Source organism: Caretta caretta, chromosome 5, assembly GCF_965140235.1.
Source record: "Caretta caretta isolate rCarCar2 chromosome 5, rCarCar1.hap1, whole genome shotgun sequence".
Lineage (NCBI taxonomy): Eukaryota > Metazoa > Chordata > Testudines > Cheloniidae > Caretta > Caretta caretta.
The window spans coordinates 1,064,111-1,090,166 of NC_134210.1; the positions used below are offsets into that span (position 1 = coordinate 1,064,111).

At 57.6% G+C, this 26,056-nt stretch overlaps 2 protein-coding genes across 3 annotated transcripts; one reads left to right on the forward strand and one right to left on the reverse strand.

Moving 5' to 3' along the window:
- The first annotated feature begins 822 nt into the window (after positions 1-822).
- RGP1 (RGP1 partner of RAB6A GEF complex) lies at positions 823-21,245 on the forward strand. Of its 2 annotated transcripts, none has more exons than XM_048834693.2 (9): positions 823-968; positions 1,916-2,054; positions 15,761-15,897; positions 16,347-16,430; positions 17,392-17,541; positions 17,629-17,775; positions 18,243-18,370; positions 18,670-18,847; positions 19,904-21,245. In XM_048834693.2, the coding sequence occupies exons 2-9, from the start codon at positions 1,939-1,941 to the stop codon at positions 20,125-20,127; spliced, it is 1,164 nt and encodes a 387-aa protein (XP_048690650.1). In that variant the 5' UTR covers positions 823-968; positions 1,916-1,938; the 3' UTR covers positions 20,128-21,245. The 2 variants fall into 2 exon arrangements, with proteins under 2 accessions (XP_048690650.1, XP_074984401.1); XM_075128300.1 differs by lacking the exon at positions 823-968 and adding an exon at positions 1,087-1,107.
- Positions 21,246-22,856: 1,611 nt separating this feature from the next.
- On the reverse strand, positions 22,857-25,246 carry MSMP (microseminoprotein, prostate associated). The gene is made up of 3 exons (XM_048834720.2): positions 25,135-25,246; positions 23,870-23,978; positions 22,857-23,184 (listed from the first exon to the last, which is right to left on the reverse strand). The coding sequence occupies exons 1-3, from the start codon at positions 25,244-25,246 to the stop codon at positions 22,995-22,997; spliced, it is 411 nt and encodes a 136-aa protein (XP_048690677.1). The 3' UTR covers positions 22,857-22,994.
- Positions 25,247-26,056: the final 810 nt, after the last annotated feature.

Genomic DNA, 26,056 nt, shown 5'->3' on the forward strand with positions numbered 1-26,056 from the left:
CCTCCCCCCGGTCCCTGTCCGTCCGTCTGTCTGTCTGCAAACACCCCTCCCCCCGGTCCCTGTCCGCCCGTCTGCACCCCTCCCCCCGGTCCCTGTCCGTCCGTCTGTCTGTCTGCAAACACCCCTCCCCCCGGTCCCTGTCACTCCGTCTGCACCCCTCCCCCCGGTCCCTGTCCGTCCGTCTGTCTGTCTGCAAACACCCCTCCCCCCGGTCCCTGTCACTCCGTCTGCAAACACCCCCTACCCCCCCGGTACCTGTCCGCCCGCCTGTCTGTCTGTCTGCACCCCTCCCCCCGGGACCTGTCTGTCTGTCTGCAAACACCCCCTGCCCCCCCGGTCCCTGTCCGTCCGCCTGCACCCCTCCCCCCGGGACCTGTCTGTCTGTCCGTCTGCCTGCAAACCCCCCCCCAACGGCTGTCCGTCTGTCCGCCCGCCCGCCGCTGACCTGCCGGCCTCACCCCGCGCGAGCTCTGCGGGCCCCGGAAGGCGGGACTCGGGAGGAAACCGGCCCGAAGCCCAACCGGCTCGGCCGGCGGGGGGAGCGGGGAGCGGGGAGCGGAACGCGAACCCGGCCGAGCGGCGCCCGAACCTCTCCGAGCGGAGCCGAATGGCGGGGCCCGAACCTCTCCGAGCGGAGCCGAATGGCGGGGCCCGAACCTCTCCGAGCGGAGCCGACGATTCCCGAACGGAGCCGAGCGGAGCCCGAACCTCTCCGAGCGGAGCCGACGATTCCCGAACGGAGCCGAGCGGAGCCGACGATTCCCGAACGGAGCCGAGCGGAGCCCGAACCTCTCCGAGCGGAGCCGACGATTCCCGAACGGAGCCGAGCGGAGCCCGAACGGAGCCGAGCGGAGCCGACGATTCCCGAACGGAGCCGAGCGGAGCCCGAACCTCTCCGAGCGGAGCCGACGATTCCCGAGCGGGCCGGGGTCGCTGTGTGCGCTGCCGAGGGTCCCTGTGTCCCGCCGGTGAGTGAGCGGGGCCCGCGCGGGGGTCCCGCGTCCGCCGGGGCGGGGCTCGGGGGAGGCCCCGCGGCAGGAAGCCCGGGCTGCCGTCTTGGCCGAAGGCCCCCCGGACGCCTGGGTCCCAGCCCGGCTGCCCGCGGCGGTTCGGGTCTCGGCGGGTCTCAGGGTCCCCCCGGGGTGCGGTGGGGGGTGTCTCTGACGCGGGGGTTCGGGTCCCCCCGGCAGACGTGCGAGTTCACCCGGGTCTGGGGCTGCCCCGGGGTGCGGTGGGGGGGGCCGGGGCGCGGTGGGGGGGTGTCTCTGACGCGGGGGTTCGGGTCCCCCCCCGGCAGACGTGCGGGTTCACCCGGGTCTGGGGCTGCCCCGGGGTGCGGTGGGGGGGGCCGGGGCGCGGTGGGGGGGTGTCTCTGACGCGGGGGTTTGGGTCCCCCCCCGGCAGACGTGCGGGTTCACCCGGGTCTGGGGCTGCCCCGGGGCGCGGTGGGGGGGTGTCTCTGACGCGGGGGTTCGGGTCCCCCCCCGGCAGACGTGCGGGTTCACCCGGGTCTGGGGCTGCCCCGGGGTGCGGTGGGGGGGGGGGTCGGGGCGCGGTGGGGGGGTGTCTCTGACGCGGGGGTTCGGGTCCCCCCCGGCAGACGTGCGGGTTCACCCGGGTCTGGGGCTGCCCCGGGGCGCGGTGGGGGGGTGTCTCTGACGCGGGGGTTCGGGTCCCCCCCGGCAGACGTGCGGGTTCACCCGGGTCTAGGGCTGCCCTGGGGTGCGGTGGGGGGGTGTCTCTGACGCGGGGGTTCGGGTCCCCCCGGCAGACGTACGGGTTCACCCGGGTCTGGGGCTGCCCCGGGGTGCGGTGGGGGGGGGGGTCGGGGCGCGGTGGGGGGGTGTCTCTGACGCGGGGGTTCGGGTCCCCCCCGGCAGACGTGCGGGTTCACCCGGGTCTGGGGCGGTTGCAGGTGCAGCTGGCGCGGCCGGAGCCATGATCGAGGTTCTGGCCCAGCTGAGCCGCGGGCCCGTGTTCCTGGCCGGGGAGATGCTGGAGTGTGGGATCGTCTTCACCAACCCGCTCTCGGCCACCTCCACCTCCGCCAGCAGGTACCAGCCCCCCGCCAGCCCCAGGGGGATAGGGTCCCAGCCTGGGCGGCCCCCGGAGCAGAGTGGAGGCCAGGGCGGGGTCCTGGGAGGAGAAGGGGGCGGGGGGGGATTCTGTGGCCTTGTCACTTCACAGCCTTCCCCACCCCAGGGGGCCCCTCTGCTCAGGCAGCACCCAACTGGGACTTGCCTGTCCCCTGCTTAGTCAGTGACCAGGCCTGCAGGGTCAGCTCCGTTTGGCCAAGGGGAATAAACTAGGCAAAGGATCTGTCTCTGGGGGTGAGGCCTCCCCACCCCCAGTTTGGAGTGATTGAAATGACACACAAGGTTACAGGGGAAGAAGGGAGCTAAACTGGCTTTTAAACCTGAAGGACTGGTTCCACTGGGACGCCGGGTCACTGAGAGGAGAATAGTAACTTACCGGAGCACCCAGGGGCTCCGCTTGGCATCAGGACATCTTTGTGCTGAGCAGTGCACAGACATACAGCCGGGGTCCTGCCCCCAGAGACCTCGCACACCACCGTGAGGAGCCGTGGATGAAGGGCCAGGGAGGGGGTGACACTTGGACACATACAATTTGCAAGTACATAACTGCCCCACAGCCGTGTTAATTTTGCTGAGCAAATTCATCCCAAATTTGTCAAGGTACAATGATCCGCACAGAGCTCCACCTGGAGACACGGCCACGAGTGTTGAGAGAAAAGCTTTCGGCAGTTGAAAAAACTGTCAGAAGCACCTGTTCTGAAATACTCTGAGATTGACAAAGGGCTGAGGTCTTGGGTGATGCAAGCTCGTGGTTTTGGGGCTGACCTCCTGCAAGATGATTCCCCCAAAGCAAGGGTGAAAGCCCAACTCAGCAGAACTATGCTCAAATTGGAAAAAAAAAAACCCCAAAACACTGGCAGCTGTTTGTATGCAGCAGCATTCAGAGAAGCAGATGGAATGGTGAGAGTCGTTCAGAAAGGGAGAGAGAATAAGACTGAAAATATCACGTTGCCTCTGTATAAATCCATGGTGCGCCCGTACCTTGAACACTGCATGCGGGTGTGGTCGCCCCATCTCAAAAAAGATGTATCTGAATTGGAACAAGTACAGAAAAGGGCAACAAAAATGATGAGGGGTACGGAACAGCTTCCATACGAGGAAAGGTTAATAAGACTGGGACTTTTCAGCTTGGAAAAGACCCGACTAAGGGGCGATATGACAGAGATCTATAAAATTGTGACTGGTGTGGAGAAAGCAAACAAGGACGTGTTATTTACTCCTTCTCACAACACACGAACTAGGAGTCACCCACTGAAATGAACAGACAGCAGATTAAAAACAAACAGAAGGAAGTATTCACACAACGCACAGCCAACCTGTGGAACTCCTTGCCAGAGGATGGTGTGAAGTCCAAGACTATAACAGGGTTCAAAAAAGAACTAAACAAGTTCATGCACGATAGGTCTACCAATGGCTATGAGCCAGGATGGGCAAGGGATGGTGTCCCTAGCCTGTGTTTGCCAGATGCTGGGAATGGACGACAGGGGATGGATCACTTGATGATTCCCTGTTCCGTGCATTCCCTCTGAAGCACCTGGCGTTGGCCGCTGTCGGAAGACAGGATACTGGGCTAGATGGACCTTTGATCTGACCCAGTTAGGGTGACCAGATGTCTGGATTTTACAGGGACAGTCCCGGTTTTGGGTGTTTTTCTTATATAGGTTCCTATTACCCTCCACCCCCATCCCGATTTTTCACACTTGCTGTCTGGTCACCTAGACCCAGTATGGCCATTTTTATGTTCTTATGGTCCAAGGCTGGCACTAATCTCTCTGAATGAAGCAGGAAAAAGATTGCCACTTAATGGCGAACTGCCACTCCAGTTTTCTCTAAATTGGGCTGGTACTGTACAACCTGTAATGTAGAAAATCATAGTTTGCTCACCATGGGATGCCAGGTGAATTAATAAGAGAGATTTCAGAGTAACAGCCGTGTTAGTCTGTATTCGCAAAAAGAAAAGGAGGACTTGTAGCACCTTAGAGACTAACCAATTTATTTGAGCATGAGCTTTCGTGAGCTACAGCTCACTTCATCAGATGTATACCGTGGAAACTGCAGCAGACTTTATATACACACAGAGATCATGAAACAATACCTCCTCCCACCCCACTGTCCTGCTGGTAATAGCTTATCTAAAGTGATCATCAGGTTGGGCCATTTCCAGCACAAATCCAGGTTTTCTCACCCTCCACCCCCCCACACAAATTCACTCTCCTGCTGGTGCTAGCCCATCCAAAGTGACAACTCTTTACATAATCAAGTCGCGCTATTTCCTGCATAAATCCAGGTTTTCTTACATCCCCCCCACCCCCATACACACACAAACTCACTCTCCTGCTGGCAATAGCTCATCTAAACTGACCACTCTCCAAGTTTAAATCCAAGTTAAACCAGAACATCTGGGGGGGGGGGGGGGGGGGGGGTTAGGAAAAAACAAGAGGAAACAGGCTACCTTGCATAATGACTTAGCCACTCCCAGTCTCTATTTAAGCCTAAATTAATAGTATCCAATTTGCAAATGAATTCCAATTCAGCAGTTTCTCGCTGGAGTCTGGATTTGAAGTTTTTTTGTTTTAAGATAGCGACCTTCATGTCTGTGATTGCGTGACCAGAGAGATTGAAGTGTTCTCCGACTGGTTTATGAATGTTATAATTCTTGACATCTGATTTGTGTCCATTTATTCTTTTACGTAGAGACTGTCCAGTTTGACCAATGTACATGGCAGAGGGGCATTGCTGGCACATGATGGCATATATCACATTGGTGGATGTGCAGGTGAACGAGCCTCTGATAGTGTGGCTGATGTTATTAGGCCCTGTGATGGTGTCCCCTGAATAGATATGTGGGCACAATTGGCAACGGGCTTTGTTGCAAGGATAAGTTCCTGGGTTAGTGGTTCTGTTGTGTGGTATGTGGTTGTTGGTGAGTATTTGCTTCAGGTTGCGGGGCTGTCTGTAGGCAAGGACTGGCCTGTCTCCCAAGACTTGTGAGAGTGTTGGGTCATCCTTTAGGATAGGTTGTAGATCCTTAATAATGCGTTGGAGGGGTTTTAGTTGGGGGCTGAAGGTGACGGCTAGTGGCGTTCTGTTATTTTCTTTGTTAGGCCTGTCCTGTAGTAGGTAACTTCTGGGAACTCTTCTGGCTCTATCAATCTGTTTCTTTACTTCTGCAGGTGGGTATTGTAGTTGTAAGAAAGCTTGACAGAGATCTTGTAGGTGTTTGTCTCTGTCTGAGGGGTCGCTATCTTAAAACAAAAAAACTTCAAATCCAGACTCCAGCGAGAAACTGCTGAATTGGAATTCATTTGCAAATTGGATACTATTAATTTAGGCTTAAATAGAGACTGGGAGTGGCTAAGTCATTATGCAAGGTAGCCTGTTTCCTCTTGTTTTTTCCTACCCCCCCCCCCCAGATGTTCTGGTTTAACTTGGATTTAAACTTGGAGAGTGGTCAGTTTAGATGAGCTATTGCCAGCAGGAGAGTGAGTTTGTGTGTGTATGGGGGTGGGGGGGATGTGAGAAAACCTGGATTTATGCAGGAAATAGCGCGACTTGATTATGTAAAGAGTTGTCACTTTGGATGGGCTAGCACCAGCAGGAGAGTGAATTTGTGTGGGGGGGTGGAGGGTGAGAAAACCTGGATTTGTGCTGGAAATGGCCCAACCTGATGATCACTTTAGATAAGCTATTACCAGCAGGACAGTGGGGTGGGAGGAGGTATTGTTTCATGATCTCTGTGTGTATATAAAGTCTGCTGCAGTTTCCACGGTATACATCTGATGAAGTGAGCTGTAGCTCACGAAAGCTCATGCTCAAATAAATTGGTTAGTCTCTAAGGTGCTACAAGTCCTCCTTTTCTTAATAAGAGAGAATGGCTCATATCACAGATCCACAGGATCGGTGCTACACCCCCAGCTTTGGAATGGTCTTTCAGAGGAGCCCCCTCAGTGTGCCGGACCCCCTAAGGGTCTCATTCTTCCTCCAGGGTAAGCCATTCCATAGGCGCCAACTTTCCCCGGCGCCGGTGGGTGCTCATGCACCCCTGGCCCCGCCCTGACTCCACCCTTTCCCCGCCCTTCCCCCATTCCAACCCCTTCCCCAAAGTCCCTGCCCCTATTGGACCCTTTCCCCAAATCCCTGCCCAGGCCCCGCCTCTTCCCGAGCGCACCGCGTTCCCCCTCCTCCCCACTCCTTCCCAGCGCTTGCCGCGCGAAACAGCTGTTTCACGGCGCAAGTTCTGGGAGCTAGGGGGGGAAAAGCAGGTGCGCGGTGCACTCAGGGGAGGAGGAGTTGCGGAGGCGGAGGTGAGCTGAGGCGGGGCGGGGAGCTGCCGGTGGGTGCAGAGCACCCACCAATTTTTACCCGTGGGTGCTTCAGCCCCGGAGCATCCACGGAGTCGGCGCCTATGAGCCATTCGGCTTCACTGCCCCCTCAGACTGGACTTCTGGGCCTGCAGCCCCCTGCTTTGCCCGTGAGCGCCACTCACTGAATCCCACGGAGACAGACCCAGATGGAAACTCGTCCACCCCTCGGGGATGAATGTACCTCGCCCAGCACCTGCAGTGACAGTCCCACAACGCTGCCAGAGCATCCTCCAGTCTGGCCAGCCCAGAACCCAGCCAAGCTGTAGGGAACCCATTTCCTTGGATCTCCTTGGTCAGACTCCAGGTGAGAGTCCCAGCTCCTTCCAGCTGCCAGCTCCGATCCCCATCTCACACCTCCCCAGTCCTTTGTTCTCCAGCTGGGGAATGCTACTCAGCCTCCCTGCTGAGAGGTGGGAAATCCCGATCCCTCTGGGTCTTCGGTCTCTAAGTGTCGATGTCCCAGCGACTGGATTTGCCTTTGTCTTTTCAAATGCTCCATTGATGTGGGGCCTGGGCCCAGACAGCTTGGTGATACCCACAGCTGTGTCTCCCAGCCTGCTCTGAGAGCAAACAGTCCCTCCCAACCCACAGGGTAACAATGCAAAACAACGAAGCTGAGGCACAAATAGGACTCATAAAAATGTTACAGAACATTCCCACTTAGTAACAGCTCACGATTCACAAATGGCTCATTGTGGCTGTTCTGCTTGATAGAGCAATTCAAGTACACCATGCCAAGACCCTGCTATGCACAGTCAGCTGGGTCAGCAGGAAAGCTAGTGCAGATGGCAAGGACCTTTATTAAGAGGTGAAAAGCTCTGTTGATTCAAGGGAGCCATACCTAGCAGACTCTTACAGCATTCGCAGTGCTTGTTAGCATCACCAGCACACCAGTTAGAGACTTGTGGACAGAAGGATAGAAACCTTAATTCCGAATCTCCTAAGCATCTTGAGCCAAGGACTGCCACCCTCAAGTCCAGCAGAGCCTCAGCGTTACAACCCCTCGGGAATGGAGGTTGTTCGTAACTCTGAAATGTTTGTAACTCAGGACAAAACCTTCTGGTTCTTTCAAAAGTTTACAACTGAACATTGACTTAATACAACTTTGAAACTTGACTGTGCAGAAGGAAAATGCTGCTTTTAACCATCTGAATATAAAGGAAACAAACACAGAAACAGTTTCCTTAGCTTGTCAAATCTTTTTTTGAACTTTCCCTTTATTTTTTAGTAGTTTATATTTAACAGTACTGGGCTGGATTTGCTTCTTTCTTTTTCTCCTCTGCTGCTGTCTGATTATGTACTTCCAGTTCCAATTGAGGTGTGTGGTTGACTGGCGAGTTCTTAACTCTGGGGTTTGTAACACTGAGGTTCTGCTGTACTTACAAAGCGCAATGGGCCAACCAACTAAAACAGAAGAAATACTATGATATAAAATGTCAAAGCAAGGCAGTTACCCCCATTGCAAGTGGGAGAGAATGTCAGACACTCAGGAGATAATGGCTAGCAGCCTGCTGAGGCAACAGCTGTACCATCCATGCCAAAGCTGAGTGTCAGAGCTTAGACTCTCCCCCAGAGTCAGTTGTGCAAAAGCAAAGGAGGGTATCTAACTCTAAGCAAAGACAGCTCTAGGGCTGTGTTTGCTAGATGCTGGGAATGGGCGACAGGGGATGGGTCACTTGGTGATCACCTGTTCTGTTCATTCCTTCTGGGGCACCTGGCACTGGCCGCTGTCGGCAGGCAGGAGACTGGGCTAGATGGACCCTTGGTCTGACCCAGTCAGGCCATGCTTGTGTAAGGCTACTCAAAGCACTGAGCGTAATGGTTGTGCTTTTGCCCCCGCCAGCCAGAAAAGCGGGCCCAGGTGGCGGATCCACCTCAGCAGCCTGTCGGGTCACTGCGGAAGGGAGTGTTTTGAGAACAAGAAACGACCATGTGCTCCAAACTCCTCAGAGGTTCAGGGGGGTCGTTACTGCCAGGGGGTCAGTATCTCGACCTCGGTCCCAGAGGCGTGCATTTGGGGGCTGTGTTAGTCGGCTAACTTGTTTGCAGATGTCGCTTTCGTTGGTGTTACGTTTGGTTCCCGTGTAATTTAAAAAGAAAAGATGAAACAGCGTCTCCTGGGATCCGTAGCGGCTGCTCCCTGTCACGTGAGCCAGGTGTCACCCTTTGTTACCACACTCTTGCCGCATCACTGGGGCCGAGGAATAAAGGTCCGTCCTTTCCTGCACTCTTTCACCCCTTCACTCCAGCGCGGTCCCCAGAGGCCCGCCTGGGGAGTCTCCCTGTCCTGAGCCCAAGTGCAGGAGACACCCGCGGTGCTGCTGCAGACGTGCCGTCTGGGGAGGCTCTTGGGAGCACTAGTGACACGCACTGGAGGGAGCGGCCTGGGCTCAGAGCACACAGCAGCACAAGAGAAAAGGCCCCGTTTTCCCCATCAGTCCCAAAGTGCAGAGAAGGGATTACTGAGAAGGGTGGATGCAGCTTTCAGAGGTATCCCTGATGGAGATACGCACCTGTCTCCCGAATCCAGCATCTTGGGGTTTCCTGGTATTGGTCCAGGTCGGAAACCGGCTGGGGGAGTTCACCTCCCGGCGGACACAGCCTCCTGGCCTTGATGTGTACCATAACAGAGGGGCGTCTAGCCTGACCCTCCTGGAGTCAGTCCCGGGAGAGCTGGGTTCAGCAGGCTGGAGCATTTGTCTCCAACTTCAGTTTAATCTGCGCAGAGAGGGGTCCATTTGTAGAGCTCCTCCATCGTCCTAAGCCACCCCTCAGAACGCAATATTGTATGTGTCCCTTTTGATTTGTATCAATCACCAGCCTCTTAAGAATGACTAGAACCGTGGTTCACCCGGCAGTGTACATGAGCACTGCCCCCCTGACCAGTCAGCAAAGGCGTTAGAGAGCACTCCTGTTTCTGACAGACTTCCTGTCTGACCCTGGGCAAGTCACTTCGTCTGTCTTGGCCTCAGTTCCCCTTCGTCAGATGGGGATAATAATGCTTCCTCTCTGCCTCGTCTGTTTACACTGTGAGCTCTTACAGTTATCATAGTATCATAGAAGATTAGCGTTGGAAGAGACCTCAGGAAGTATCTAGTCCAACCCCCTGCTCAAAGCAGGACCAATCCCCAACTAAACCATCCCAACCAGGGCTTTGTCAAGCCAAGTCTTAAAAACCTCTAAGGAAGGAGATTCCACCACCTCCCTAGGGAACCCATTCCAGTGCTTCACCACCCTCCTAGTGAAAAAGTTTTTCCTAATATCCAACCTAGACCTCCCCCACTGCAACTTGAGACCATTGCTCCTTGTTCTGTCATCTGCCACCACTGAGAACAGCCGAGCTCCATCCTCTTTGGAACCCCTTTCAGGTAGTTGAAGGCTGCAATCAAATCTCCCCCTCACTCTTCTCTTCTGCAGACTAAATAAGCCCAGTTCCCTCAGCCTCTCCTCATAAGTCATGTGCCCCAGCCCCCTCATTATTTTCGTTGCCCTCCGCTGGACCCTCTCCAATTTGTTTTCATCCTTTCTGTAGTGGTGGGACCAAAACTGGATACAATACTCCAGGTGTGGCCTCACCAGGTGCCAAATAGAGGGGAATAATCACTTCCCTCAATCTGCTTTCAATCCTCCTACTAATGCAGCCCAATATGCTGTTAGCCTTCTTGGCAACGAGGGCACCCTGCTGACTCATATCCAGCTTCTCGACCACAGTAATCCCAGGTCCTTTTCTGCAGAACTGCTGCCTAGCCAGTTGGCTCCCAGCTCTTCAGGGCAATGGCTGTGACGAAGTGGGACTGTTCTTAATGTTTCCTCTGAATAGTGTGGGGGTGCCTCAGTTTCCCCTAGGCAGTTCTTAAGTATCTAGGTGGTGGGGTAAGGGTGTATGATCATTGCAGTGCCCTAGAGGGCATGTGTGTGCAGGAGTCTGGACACAGAGAATGGCCGACACCCTGTTTCCTGGCAACTGATGGCCTGGGCCCTTCCCCCCCTGCAAGGTGAGAGCTGAAGGGTTGGAGAACAAAGGAATCAGGTGACCTCCTGGCCCGGGAAAGGAACAAAGCCCAGAGGAGGAGGGGCTGGAGGGGTTTTTCAGTTTGGGGCTGGCTGGGACATGGAGTGAAGTGCAGACGTGGTTGTCTGGCTCACTGCCCCCCAGAATGGACCCAGCTGAGGGGTCCCGTTCTCTGCACCTGCAAGCTCTGTTTTAGACCATGTTCCTGTCGTCTAATAAACCTTCTGTTTTACTGGCTGGCTGAGAGTCACGTCTGACTGCGAAGTTGGGGTGCAGGACCCTCTGGCTTCCCCAGGAGCACCGCCTGAGCGGACTCGCTGTGGGAAGCGCACGGAGAGGCAGAGGATGCTGAATGCTCCGAGGTCAGACCCAGGAAGGTGGAAGCTGTGTGAGCTGTGTGTCCTGAAGACAGGCTGCTCACAGAAAGGCGACTACCGCAGAGTCCTGACTGACTTCATGGGGAGCAGTTCCAGAGCATCGCCCAGGAACTCCGTGACAATTGGTGGCAGCGGTGGGATCTACTGCACCCCGTGGATGGCGCTTCCTGCAGTAAGTGACTGGGGAGCAGTAACACGAAGGGGGATTGCCGAGGACCAGGCCTGCTGAAGGCTCAGAGAGGAGCGGTTTCGGGGGGCGGTTAACCCCTGGGAGTGTGTGACCAGCGAGAAGTACTGTGCAGTAATGGGGTCCCCCTGGGGACTGCAGTGAGCAGTCTCAGGGGCGGAGGAGTCTGCAGCTCGACCCTGGCAAAGAGGTGGTGACCTTGAGAAGGGCTGGCACACTAGGGGTTCTCCCTGGAAACCGTGGGGAGCTGAGAACACACGGGCCTGTGAGTCCACAACAACTTGGGAGGAGCGGAGTGATGGCCTGTCACCGTCTCCTTAAGAAGGACATTGTAACCCTGTGCAGAAAGAGAGGGTTGAGCATTGGAAAGTTCACCAAAGCAGAGTTAATCGTGCAGCTGGAGGAGGATGACCGCTCTAAGGAACAGATTCCTGACCCCAACTGGGGCTATAGCAGGATCTGGGAGCAGCTGAAGCGGGAGCCAGGCATCGCCAAGACTCCTGTCCCCGACCAGACGAGGGTCTTCATGATCGGGTTCCCCATCGGGGGATCAAGACGGACGGGATTGCAGCTGAGTCTGAGAGAGCAAGAGGACCGTGGGAGACAGCGAGAGCCCGAGAAAGAGCTGCAGAAGCAGCAGCAGCATGAACTGGCGGTGGTGGGGCGGAGAGGCCTAGGGGACCTCCCCGGGGTGAGTGGGGATAGATCCCGGGGGGCCAGTTCCGCAGGGAATCTCGAGACTAAATTGCTGCCCCTGGTTAAGGAGGGGGGGGGTGTGGATGCCCACCTCACTGCCTTTGAGCAGGCTGGCGATTTGAACCAAGGGGACCCTGCGGAAAAGCCCCGGTGTCTAGCTCCCTTGCTGGGTCCCAAGGCCATAGACTCCGTCAGCCAGGTGGTTGGGGATGTGGACAGGCTCCCACTCCTGACCCCAACCTATATGTCTGTGTGGAGTTTCCTGGGGCCAGGCCCCCCGGACCTCCAGTGGGAGTAGAAGGTGATGGTCAATGGGGAGACATTCTTGGGGTGGCCAAAGGGCATGGGCTGCATAAACCTTCCCACATGCGGCCTGCGAGTGCTATCGACCACCCCTGACCTAAGGGAGGGCGTGAAACTGGAAGGGCCTGGTGTAACTCCTACCAAGGAATGGGAGAGATGCTGGGGCATCCATGGGAACGTTGGTGGCTTCGAACTTCCCCAGGTCACCGGCTAAAGTGACCCCGCTCAGTTCGATCTCGAAGGGGGGAGAGATGTGACGAAGTGGGACTGTTCTTAATGTTTCCTCTGAATAGTGTGGGGGTGCCTCAGTTTCCCCTAGGCAGTTCTTAAGTATCTAGGTGGTGGGGTAAGGGTGTATGATCATTGCAGTGCCCTAGAGGGCATGTGTGTGCAGGAGTCTGGACACAGAGAATGGCCGACACCCTGTTTCCTGGCAACTGATGGCCTGGGCCCTTCCCCCCCTGCAAGGTGAGAGCTGAAGGGTTGGAGAACAAAGGAATCAGGTGACCTCCTGGCCCGGGAAAGGAACAAAGCCCAGAGGAGGAGGGGCTGGAGGGGTTTTTCAGTTTGGGGCTGGCTGGGACATGGAGTGAAGTGCAGACGTGGTTGTCTGGCTCACTGCCCCCCAGAATGGACCCAGCTGAGGGGTCCCGTTCTCTGCACCTGCAAGCTCTGTTTTAGACCATGTTCCTGTCGTCTAATAAACCTTCTGTTTTACTGGCTGGCTGAGAGTCACGTCTGACTGCGAAGTTGGGGTGCAGGACCCTCTGGCTTCCCCAGGAGCACCGCCTGAGCGGACTCGCTGTGGGAAGCGCACGGAGAGGCAGAGGATGCTGAATGCTCCGAGGTCAGACCCAGGAAGGTGGAAGCTGTGTGAGCTGTGTGTCCTGAAGACAGGCTGCTCACAGAAAGGCGACTACCGCAGAGTCCTGACTGACTTCATGGGGAGCAGTTCCAGAGCATCGCCCAGGAACTCCGTGACAATGGCTGACTAACTTTGTCTCTGGGCAGCACCCAGCACACCGGGGCTCTGATCCTGTCTGGGGTCCCAGGCACTACTGAGCATTGCTAATAAACAGAGAGCTTTGCACATCTCTCAGCCCTCTGCAGAAGGCTGACCCTGGAGCCAGGCTTGCAGTGAGAGCTGGCGGGCAGAATCTACAGCCTGCTTTGAGCATGGGAGGGAGCAAGTCCCCAGGTCACGGTATCCCCACTGAGATTCCTAGATTCCAAGGCCAGAAAGGACAACTGTGGTCAGTCAGTCTGACCCCTCCCCCCACCCCATCTAATGCAGACCCTAGGACCGGCCCGACCCCCTGCACGGCGCGGGCCCTAGGACCGGCCCGACCCCCTGCACAGCACAGGCCCTAGGACCGGCCCGACCCCCTGCACGGCGCGGGCCCTAGGACCGGACTGACCCCCTGCACAGCACAGGCCCTAGGACCGGCCCGACCCCCTGCACAGCGCGGGCCCTAGGACCGGCCCGACCCCCTGCACAGCGCGGGCCCTAGGACCGGCCCGACCCCCTGCACAGCGCGGGCCCTAGGACCGGCCCGACCCCCTGCACGGCACGGGCCCTAGGACCGGTCCGACCCCCTGCACAGCGCGGGCCCTAGGACCGGTCCGACCCCCTGCACAGCGCGGGCCCTAGGACCGGACTGACCCTCTGCACGGCGTGGGCCCTAGGACCGGCCCGACCCCCTGCACGGCACGGGCTGTAGATCTTGCCAACGGAATTCCCAGAGCAGATGTTTTAGAAAAACATCCCATCTTGATTTAAACGTTGTCAGTGATGAAGACTCCACCGTGGCCCTTGGTAAGTTCAAAGTATTCAAGATAGTTAAGTCCAAAGCTGACTGTAAAGAGTTAGAGGGGATCTCATGAAACTGGGTGACTGGGCAACAAAATGGCAGATGACATTCAGCTTTGATAAGTCCAAAGTAACGGACATTGGAAAACATAATCCCAACTATACGTGTATGATGATGGGGTCTAAATTAGCTGTTACCTCTCAAGAAAGAGATCTTGGAGTCACCGTGGATAGTCTCTGAAAACTTCAGCTGTACGTGCAGCAGCAGCCAAAAGGGCTAACAGTATTAGGAACTATTCAGAAAGGGATACAAAATAAGACAAAATATCACAATGTTGTAGTATGCCATCATGTGCCAGCAATGCCCTTCTGCCATGTACATTGGCCAAACCGGACAGTCTCTACGCAAAAGAATAAATGGGCACAAATCTGACATCAGGAATTATAACATCCAAAAACCAGTAGGAGAACACTTCAATCTCCCTGGTCACTCAATAACAGACCTAAAAGTGGCAATTCTTCAACAAAAAAACTTTAAAAACAGACTCCAACGTGAAACTGCAGAACTAGAATTAATTTGAAAACTGGACACTATCAAATTAGGCCTGAATAAAGACTGGGAGTGGTTGGGTCATTACAAAACTTAATTTCCCCCCATACTAATTTCCCCCTACTGTTACTCACACCTTCTTGTCAACTGTTTGAAATGGGCCACCCTCATTACCACTACGAAAGTGATTTTTCCTCCCTTGGTATCCTACTGTTAATTGAATTGTCTCATTAGACTGACCTCCTACTTGGTAAGGCAATTCACATCTTTTCATGTATTTATACTTGCTCCTGTATTTTCCACTCCATGCATCTGATGAATTGGGTTCTAGCCCACGAAAGCTTATGCCCAAATAAATGTGTTGGTCTCTAAGGTGCCACAAGGACTCCTCGTTGTTTTTGCTCATACAATGAGACTATATCATCTTTTTTACCCCAAATAAAGAACAGAAATATGTATTGAACACGTCTGCCTTTTCTGTGGTATAATTGATAACTAACATTTCCATCGAGTAATGGACCAATACCGTTGTGAGGAAGCTTTTTGTTCCTAATAATTGTCCTTGACTCTGACAGCCATAGATTTCTCCCTGTGTCCCTTTGCTTCCCTTGTCAATTTTCTACAATTCCTACTTTCTGATTTATATTCATTACTATCAACTTGCCCTTTCTTCCATTTATAATATATTACTATTTAATTTTTTATAGCTGTCCTTAACTTCCTCTCTAAACCAGGTCAGTTTTTTAACCAGCGTGGTGGTCTTCCTCAATTGTGGGAAGCTTTTTGGGCCTCTAGTAAGGTGTTCTTAAATGATCCCAAATTACCACTCAATTTTTTCTGATTCAATTATTCGCAATAGCTGATTTAGCTTCTAATTGTTTTCAGCTTTGTGAAATTGGCCCTGTTAAAAGACCAAGTGTATATATTATGGGTCTGGACTTTATTCTGCTTGCACATTATAAATGTGATCAAGTCATGATGACTTGTACCTAAGCTACCATTAACTTTTAGTTCTTTGATCAGTTGCTCTTTGTCTGTTAGGACAAAGTCGAATAAAGAATTTCCCCGGTAGCAGCACCTGGACTAAGGGGGCTGCAGTTTGGGGGTCTGCTGGATAGAGCTGTGGCAGAATCCTATGGCATGGGGAGGGGCATCTCCCTAACCATCCAGGTTTTATACATTAGGTGCTGTCCTGACCCTGGGCTCAGCACCCGCAGCTGGAGAAGTGCAGCGAGTGGGGTTCCGGGGCATGTGATGTCACGGGGAGCAGAGTGATTCCCCTTGTGTCCTCCCCTCTGGGTGCGTTGCCTGACTTGGTGTCTGCTGGGCTATGTCTCACTGCTTGTCTCTCTCCTCTGCACCCAGTGAGATGCTGGCATGGGCCAGCGCCCAGATTCACTGCCAGTTTCATGCCAGCGAGAATCGGGTGGCGCTGCCTCCCTCGGATGACAGCAAGCACGATGTGCAGGCTGAGAACGAGACAGTGTTTGTCCCCAACAGAGGTGAGTGCTGGCCTGGCCTCTGTTATGCCGGGCCTCAGGGTGTGTGTTGGGGGAAGGGTGCCCGTGTGAGGGGATGCAGCAGGGACTTGGAGTAAGAGACTGAGAAGAGATAAAATAGTGACTGGTACTGAGAGAGCTTGGGGGGCTGCTCCGTAGCATGCTGAGATGCAGGGCAGAGAATCCCTATTTCCCACCTTCGGCCCCAAACAGTGAGATTCAGAAAAGCAGTGACCCCAGCTAGGATTAAGCTCTTGGAGCTGTCAGGCCTGCAGCTCCAGGGCACATCAGATGCTCTAGCAGTTGCCTCTCTCGGGTGACAGGCAGTTGGGCAAGGATGCCTCCTGCACTGAGCGCTGTCTGGGAGGGACGTGTCAGGGGTGGGGGGACACTGGGCTGGTTGCGCCTGGTGCTCTGGTCCTGTGCAGCAATTATTGTTCTTTACCTTTCAGGAGAGCGGGGTCAGTGCATCCTGTCCACACCCCCAAAGATTCTCTTTTGTGACTTGCGCCTGGATCCCGGAGAGTCGAAATCCTGTAAGGACTGTGTTCTCTTTCCTCGGGGAGAGAGGGGGCTTGTTTCACGGCGCATTTATCTCCCTGGCTACGTGTATCTCCCTGGCTAGGTGTAACTCATTTTGTTCCTCAGCCTTCCTGATTTTGTCCCTGTAAGCTTGTGCTGTTCTTTTGTATGCCTCCTTAGCAATACATCCAGGCTTCCGCTTCCTGTAGGATTCCTTTTTGATTTTCAGGTCATTAAAGAACTGCCGATGGAGCCATATTGGCCTCTTACTATTCTCCTACGTTTCCTTCACACCGGTCTAGTTTGCAGTTGTGCATTTACTATTGTGTCCTTGAGAAACTGCCCGTTGCCCTGAACTCCTTAGTCCCTTAGATTTTCTTCCCTTGGACCTTACCTACCAGTTCTCGGAGTCTGTTAAGGTCAGCTTTTGCGAAATTTATTGTCCTTATTCTGCTGCTCTCACTCCTTCCTTTCCTTGGAATCATGAAATCTGTAATGTCCTGATCCCTTTCTCCCAGTTGCCTTCCACCTTCAGATTCACAGCCAGTTCCTCCCTGCTGGTCAGAATGAAGTCTAAAATAGCTGTCCCCCGGTTACTCCCTCCACTTTCTGAAACAAAAAGTTGTCCCCAGTGCATTCCAAGAGCTTCCTGGGAATGTTGGGGTTTGCTGTGGTACTTTTCCCACAGATGTCTGGGTAGTTAAAGTCCCACATTACCACCAATTCACCGAACCCCACTACGCCTCGGGTCCCCATCTGTGAAACGGGGGTGGTAGTACATCCCTGTGTCCCAGGTGGGGGCACTGTAAGGATAATTCCCTCAAGCTTGTGAGGCTCAGGCGTTCTTGAGGGGAGACTACAGGGAAGAGTTGTGTGGAGTATAGGCCGAGCTGCTAGTGGCTCCCACAGATAAGGTTGCTCAACTCTTTCCGTTGTAAGACCCATGGACAGTGAGCCCTGCCCCCCTCGTTTCAGACTCGTACTGCGAGACGCTGCCTGTGGACGGGCCGCCCTCCTTCCGGGGGCAGTCAGTGAAGTATGTGTACAAGCTGACCATCGGCTGCCAGCGGGTGAACTCTCCCATCAAGCTGCTGCGGGTGCCCTTCCGGGTGCTGGTGCTGCACGGTAAGGCCTGCTGTGGTACTCTCCCGGCAGGGCAGGGCATGCCCAGCCCACTGCCAGGCTGTGACCCTTTCTGCGCTCTCTCCCCAGGGCTCAAAGAGTATCAGTTCCCCCAGGACGAAGTGGTCGCCCCCTCAAACCCCTTCCTGGAGGAGGAGGAGAGGGTGAAGAAAGACTCCCGGCTGGCGGACCTGGCCACGGAGCTGCTGATGGCAGCCACCTCCCGGCGCAGCCTGCGTAGGTTGTTCCCCACCTGATCGTACCGTCCCTCCCTGCCCCTTCCAGCTCGTGCCTGGTCTGTGCGGTCTCTGCCCTGTCCCCAGCGGGCGTGCGCACTGCTGCCTATTCGTCTCCCATTCCCAGCTCCCTGGATTCCTCAGCAGCGGCTCTGCAGATCTTTCTTACCAGCCAATCCAGCAGCCTCGCTGCGTGTCCAGAGCCCTGACGTTCTGACAGCTGCCCCACGCTGCCCTGCCTGTGTAAGGCCCTAACAGATCAAAGCATCTCTGTCCATAGCCAGCCAGGGTCCTGTTGTGACCAGCGTGCACAGTGCGTGTGCTGAGGGGTCCCCGATGCTCCCCGAGAGCTGTCCTCGGCAGGAGTCCAGTCTTTCAGGGGCACAGCCATGCTCTTGGGCTGGGGCTTTGTTCCAGGCGGGGAGTAGCAGCAGCCCTGGCTCATCTGCCCGTCTCCTTTCTCCACAGACGTGTATAACATCAGCAACACCCGGGGGAAGGTGGGCAAGTTCGGGATCTTTAAGACTGTCTATAAGATTGGAGAAGACATCCTCGGGACATTTAACTTCTCGGAAGGGGACATCCCCTGCCTGCAGGTGAGTGCAGCTCCTGCTTCCCGGCCACGCGGCCAGGCAGCCCGTCCCTTGTCTGGCCAGGGGTGCACGTGGGCAGGCGGGCTCGCAGCAGTGCTGCAGACACTGGGCTGCTTTGGGCACTTCTGGGCAGTCCAGAGTCCTGCCTTGGGCTTCCTGGTGGGTTTGGTTTGGATGGGGGCTGCGAGCTGTTCAGAGCTAGGCCCCTCAGAGCCTTCTGCCGAGCTCTCGGCTGGGATCGCGCAGTGGTGTCTGAAAGCCAGGGCGCTTTGCCCTCCCCCATGTGTGTGCCTGCTCCCCAGTACTCGGTGAGCCTGCAGACAGAGGAGAGTATCCAGGAGGAGTTCCAACGGCGGCGTGGGCAGCCCGTCTCCTACAGCACACACGCCCGCCACCAGGAATCCTGTCTGCATACAGCCAGGAGCAGCTTCAGCCTTCCCGTCCCGCTGAGCTCCACGCCCGGCTTCACCACCAATATCGGTGAGTGCCCGGAAGGGAGCTGCTCATGCTCACGGCTGGGGGGGGGTTGGCATCGCCCCACTGCCATCCCTGGAGGCTTCCGCCCCTGCCTGCTCAGACGCCTGCTCAGACTCCTGCCCTGCCCTGTGCTGGCATACCCCCATCAGAGACAGGCGCCAGAGAGGAGACAGCTGTACCGGTGCTGGGGGGGTTGCTGCCTGTCACGGAGTCCCCGAGCGATGCTCTGGAACTGCTCCCCAGGAAGCCAGTCAGGACTCTGGGGCAGTCTCCTCTCTGGGAGCAGCCTGTCTGCAGGACACACAGCTCACCCAGCTTCCACCTCCCTGGGTCTGACCTCGGAGCATTCAGCCTCCTCTGCTCCTCCGTGCGCTTCCCACAGCGAATCCGCCCAGGCGGGGTCCTGGGGAAGCCAGAGGGTCCTGCCCCCCAACTCCGCAGTCAGACGTGACTCTCAGCCAGCCAGTAAAACAGAAGGTTTATTAGACGACAGGGACATGGTCTAACACAGAGCTTGTAGGTGCAGAGAACGGGACCCCTCAGCTGGGTCCATTTTGGGGGGCAGTGAGCCAGACAACCACGTCTGCCCTTCACTCCATGTCCCAGCCAGCCCCAAACTGAAACTCCCTCCAGCCCCTCCTCCTCTGGGCTTTGTTCCTTTCCCGGGTCAGGAGGTCACCGGATCCCTTTGTTCTCCAACCCTTTAGCTCTCACCTTGCAGGCGGGACGGGCCCAGGCCATCAGTTGCCAGGAAACAGGGTGTCGGCCAGTCCCTGTGTCCAGACCCCTGCACACACCTGCCCTCTAGGGCTCTGCAAGGATCATACACCCTTACCCCACCCCCTAGATACTTAAGAACTGCCTAGGGGAAACTGAGGCACCCCCACACTATTCAGAGGAAACATTAAGAACAGTCCCACTCCGTCACACTGCCCTCTTAGAAAGGGGGACCCCTTCACCAAGCTGGCCAGAGCTAATGTGGCTGCTGAGCGGGGACCCCCTGCCGTGCCGTCCAGGTGTCGTCGCACTCGCAGCCTCTGACCCTCCTTTCACCCACAGTGTCTCTGAAGTGGAGGCTGCACTTTGAGTTCGTGACCTCCCGGGACTCAGGGGAGGCCCACACGGTCCCTGAGAACCCGTCGGAAACCATCACCTGGACTGGGGTGGAGCAAATCGAAGTGGATACCTTCAGCTGGGACCTGCCCATCAAAGTCCTGCCGACCAATCCCGTCCTGGCCTCCTATGTGTCCCAGTTCTCCAGCACAAACTCCATCACTATCTGAGCGGGGGCAGGATCTAGGTGGGAGCCTGGGGCGCCATTCACATCACCTGCTAGGGATGGCAGCTGCCGGGCGGTGGGGCACAGGCCCACTCGGAGGCCCTGTGCCAGCTGGGCGGCCCTGCCTGTTTGAGAGACAACACTCTGTGCCCAGCACTAGCTGGCCTCTCCTTCCTGAGCTGCGTCTCTGGGCCGGGAGCCAGGCTCCTGGTCCCCTGGGTGTGCACAGGAACCCCAGTGCTCTCTGTAAGGGGGATGACTAGCAGTACGCGGCCTGGCTGCTTTCTCCCCAGTGCGGGGCCTTGTGCCCAGCCCAGGGTCGCCCTTCCAGTGACTACCCGCACCAGTCTCCAAGGAAGCCCACGTCCATTCCCGCTGGGATCTCCCCCTCTCCTCGCCACGGGAAGGACCCCATTTCCAGCTGACACATGTCCAGTGCCCTTGCTGGGAGCAACAGCCCTCCAGCCTGTGACTGCCCTGAGGCGTGTCCATCCCGTATGTGAACTGCAGCCCCCTCTGGTAGAGTCAGCTCCCGGCCTGGGGCAACCCCAGCAGAGGGGAGGCAGGTGCCCTGCACGCCCAAGCTGAGCTCCTGCATGTAGCTGGCTTCCCCAGGGAGATGCCAGGGTCCCACGGAGGCAGGGATAGGCGCTGCTGCTCCAGGGCCTTAGACCAAGGGGCAGGCAGGCTGCCATCCCCCCCTGGGCTGGGAGCAAGGAGATCCTGGCCCGGAGGCTGGGTTCTTGGCCCTGCTCTCCCTAGGGCGGATGAGTGGTGCCTCTTCTCTCCCTGCTTCTGGGCCGGGCCAGGCAACGAGGTCAGTGTAACTCCATCGCTCGGGCAGTGAAATCCCCCCTGCAGCCGAGCGACGTGTCACACCCCCCTGCCCCCAGGTGCGGGCAGCACTGGGTCCCATCGACCGACCGGCACCCGGGGAGAGCCCCGCCCATCAGGGCAGGCAGCAGCTTCGCTGAAGCCCTGGGGCACCCAGCGCTGTGCTCCAAGTGCTGGGATTGACCGGGGCCAGGCAGCAGAGGGGCCAGGCCCAACCCCTCCAGGCTCCTGAGTTCTCTCCCCGCTGTCTGCTCTGGGTGTGCAAATGAATAAACACCTGAGTGCCCAGCCCACAGCCTTCACAGGTCCTTACAGCAGCCCTGGCTCTGCTCTGCGCCGGACGGGGTGGGGGAGGTCCCTGTAACAGCCCTAGCTCTGCCCTTTGCGGGGCATGGATCTCTGTAACTGCCCCAGCCCTGGGGTGGGGGGAGGTTCCTGTAACTGCCCCAGCCCTGCCCTGTGCTGAGGGAGGGGTCCCTCTGGCAGCCCTAGCTCTTCCCTGGGGGGATGGATTCCTGTAACTGCCCCAGCCCTTGGGGAGGTGTGGGGGGGATCCCTGTAACTGCCTCAGCCCTGCCCTGTGCTGGGGGGACGGATCCCTGTAACTGCCCCTGCCTGGTGGCGGGGTGCTTCCTTGCTGTCCGACAGGCCATTCCTGCCACGTCCCATCCTGGCTCTGAGCAAACGGCCCCGGTGCTGCTGCGTGTGGCCCGGCCTGCCCCTTGTGGGAGGTGCAGCGTGTGCTCCGTGCAGGGGGTGTGATATGGGGCCCTTTCCTGCTATTGGGAGCTGTCCCCTCCCAGACAGTCACTGACCAGAGACCTCGTGGGATTTAATTCAGACTTTTATTGCAAGAACAGAAACATCTGCACAAGGTTCTGCACAGCATAGATGTGGCGCTGGCCGGGCCAGGCTGCCGGGGCAGCCAGCTCACAGCCGGCGCTCAGGTCACTTCAGCTCACTGAGCCTCAGCAGGGCTCCTGGGCTCACACACTTCCCATCTGCCCGCTCTCGCCCAAGGGGGCCAGACTCCTCTCCTAGGAATGGCCTGGGGCACCCCGTGCCCCCAGCACACGGCTGCCTCCGGGCCGAGCTCTCCTGCACCAGGGCTGGGGGGCGGCACGTGGTGCAGGCGGGCGTCTTCCTCCCCAGGGTGCAGGGGCTGCAGTGGTTCCAGAGGAGGCGTTTGCCCCCACACCTCAACGGCAGGACAGAGCCTCACCCATTTCACCAAAAGGCAAAGGGGCCGGCAGGGGAGGTGCAGTGACTTTGCAAGCAGGGTGTGTGCGTGCAAAGGGCCCGGGCCTCCACAGCACTCGCTGGCCCTGTGTCACTGCCCTGCACTGGGGCTGCTGGCCTGCGGCAGGGGGAGGCCCAGGGTGCAGTTCCTAGGTGATGCAGGGAGAGACGGAGGCTGCCACAGTGCTGTGCAAATTCGATCCTTTCTACGGGGAGATATTAGAAAAGCAGCTCTCCACCACCTCAGCAGCCAGAAATCGGCCTGCCTGCTCCCTGCAGGGCTGTGTGCCTGGAGGGAGCCCAGCTCGGCTGCCCAGCCCAGCCCCCAGGAAGGCATCGCGGACTCCTCCTTGCTCTGCTTGGTGCCCACAGAGCATTGAGGCTATTGCACTGGCTGAGCTCACAGATCCAGGGCACTCAGACAAGCATCCCCTGCTTCCCAGGCCTTCCTCAGAGGTGTTTTGGCTGGGGTTTGAAAAAGGGAGCAAGGGGCTCGCCCCCCCCCCCCCCCCCGTCTCTGCCGGGACCTCCCTTCGTGTGTGTGGAGCCTGCACTGGGGCGCGGGGGGGAGCCCTGGTTTGGTTCAGGAAGCTGAAGGCAAAGGCAAAGCCGGGGCAAGGCAGTGCTAGGTTGTAAATATTAACTTAGAGATTCCAGTAGTGGGCGGCGAGTGGTTTCCCTGGAAGGCGGCTGCAGCGGCGTCCCACGGGACGTGGTGCAGGGACGGAACATGCAAGAGACGCGTCAGGGCGGTGGCGGTTCGCACTGGGCCGGGGTGGAGGCGGCACGTCCCCGCCTCTACCTGCTCAGCCGAGTCTCTAGCACCTTGTTGATCGTTGGCTCCGGGGTGCCGGCCGAGCCCCACTCGTGCTCCAGGCTGTTGACGCAAGGCAGGCTGGGGTTGGCTTTCTGCACCACCGAAATCTGGCAGGTCTGCGAGTCGTAGTGGGCCATGCACCAGTCTGGAAAATCGATGGGGTGCTGGGTGCTGGACAGGAGAGAAGGGAGAGGGGTGCTTTGTCTGCAGCCATCCTGCAGGAAGCGGGGAAGCTGCCTGGAAAGCCCAGACCCTACGGGGCATCGGGAGGGATCACAGGCCGGGCCAAGTGGCTCCTTAGTGCATTCCACTGACTCACCTGTAAGGTAAACGGGAAGCGCTTCCCTCCCCCAGGCCTGGCCACGGCCTAGCCCCGCTCCTGCGCCTCCCGGCTACCCCACAGGACAGCCTCTCTCCGGATTTCCTGTGCCAGTGATACTTCTCCCGGCCCCCTCCATGAACTGCCCCAGCCCTGAGCACAGCCCAGCCCCACGGTGCCCCGGTCTTACCTCCCCCAGCCTCCTCGCCTCTGCCTCCCAGCGCAAGTGGGGTGCAGCTGTCTGCTTGGGGTGCAGCTACGGCAGCACAAGGGAGATGCCATTTCCGTTCCCTGTAGGCCCCAGCCCCCACACAGGTCCCAACGTGGCCCTGCAGCCCCTTGCGCAGGCGGGGTGCCGGGTGCCGACGCTCCGGCTTGCACCGCAGTGGGGCCTGTTTGCTTGTCACATGGACAGGCTGGCGCTTGCTCCGCATGCACGGCCCCCGCCACCAGGGGCTGATCCCTGACCGGGGCTCCTGGGGCAACCACAATAGATGGAACCACAGCAGCCACCCTCCCCGGCACGTCCCCACTTACATCTCACAGCAGCCCACGCCGACGGGATGGAGGCAGGTGCAGAGCAGGCAGGTGGTGCTGAGCCAGGACTCCCCCAGGGTGAACTGCTTCCCTTCATAGTGACAGGGAGCTGCAAGGAAGCCGGCCCCAATGAGCGCACATGACCCTGCCCACCCAGAGCATGACCCAGGGCCCCCCAGCTGCTCTGCAATGTGAGAACAGGCTGGGGACCCCCAGGCCTGCTGCCTTCTCTCTGCCATGGGAAAGGACGGGCTGAGAGCGTGACCCCAGGGCCCCATTGCCTGCCCCCGATGTGAGAAAGGGGGTGGGGGAGCGACCCCAGGTCCCCCAGCCTGCTCCGCAATATGGGAAAGGAGCTGGGAGCGTGACCCCAGGGCCCCCCACCTGCCCCCGATGTGAGAAAGAGGGGGGGGTGACCCCAGGTCCCCCAGCCTGCTCCGCAATATGGGAAAGGAGCTGGAAGCGTGACCCCAGGGCCCCCCACCTGCCCCCGATGTGAGAAAGAGGGGGGGGGTGACCCCAGGTCCTCCCACCTGCCCCCGATGTGAGAAAGAGGGCGGGGGTGACCCCAGGTCCCCCAGCCTGCTCCGCAATATGGGAAAGGAGCTGGGAGCGTGACCCCAGGGCCCCCCACCTGCCCCCGATGTGAGAAAGGGGCTGGGGGAGCGACCCCAGGGCCACTCCACCAGCCCTGTGCCGCTGAAGATAACCAGTAACTCCCGCCCCACACTCATGCCTGGGCTCCAGCACCAGGCCGAGAAGCCCCGGCAGCTGTGGCCGGGGCCAGAGAGCAGACACGTTTCCACCTGTTTGCCTTCTTGGCAAGTCTCTGTGCCACGTCCTCCTGTGCTGTGAGACGCAGTGAGGCCTGGACCTGATGCAGACACGCGTCACTCCTGCCCACCCGCGGCTCTGCCCCTCGGCACGGCCCCAGCACTCCTGCTCGCCTGCAGGGACGGTGACCTCCGCTTTCCCTTCGCTACCTCGGCCGCGTGCCTTGCCCACGGCCCGGCTCTTGGCAGCAGCTAGGCCGTGGCCCAGCAGGCCGGCTCTCAGCCAGAGCCCAGGGGAGCTATGCTGTGGGCTACGGGCTGCTTTTCAGTCATCACTGGCCCGTAATCACACTCCCAAGGCTCAGCCCAATTTGTTTATTGCTTTGCAGCCCGGGAGCCCGGAGCTCCCACTGCCCTGACAACCCCAAGGAAAAGCTGAAGGCCTCTCCCAGCACCTGCACATCCCAGCTGTAATCTCCGCGGCTGCCTTACCTTGCGCCTGGAAATAACATTTCGCCTGGGACCCCTGGAGCTGGAGGAGGAAAGAGACCAGCAGGCAGATCCTGCCCCAGGCACAGGCAAGCTTCTGCCCCTTCCTGGCCATGGCAGCAGTTTGTGCTTGGACCCTTCTTAATCCTGATGAAGTCCCCCTGCTCCTCTCTCTCCGTCTCTGTGCTTTGCTCCTTCTCTCTCCCTCTCCTGTCTGAACGTCTCCTCTCAGTCCCACCAGGAGACATTTATAAAGTTCAGCTTTATGACCCTGGCCACCAGCTGTGCCCCACTGGAAAAGTTGTAAAACTCATTTCCTGATGTGAAAGGCATGAAAACAAGAGGTAGGATCAAGATTTTTAACAAGCTGTGAAAAGCTGATTCATGCCCTCCAGAACCGGCTCCAGTTGGAAATCCTGGCGGGTGCAAGGATTGGCAGAGAGGTCATGGAGCAGGGACCCTCTCTGGGTCTCCATGTGCAGGGTCACTCAGAGACAAACCACCAGGGTTGGCAGTGACGGGGGTCAAGGGAAAGAGGCCTTTGTGGAAGCTTCCCCGGTTCTGTTGAGCTGTCTCTCATCCCGGAAAACCTCCACCAGTGAGATTTCAGGGGGTGTTTTGTTTCTGTAGTGACCAGAACCTTCAGCTCCTGCAAAGCACTAACTAATTGGGCTTTGTCTCCTAATATTAACCAAGACAGTCAAGCGTCCATCGTGTGCAAAAGCAAGGAAACTAGCGCCCAGTCAAAAGATGAAGTTGCACACAAACCTGGCTACTATTCCCTGCAGAAAGCCCGGGACCAAAACTACCAAGCAACAAAGCAAACACACAGCCATCACCAGACAACACACCGACAACCCCCACGAGACCCAATGTGACTACAGCTACCAACAACAACCGGGGCCATGAGTACAGTCACACCATG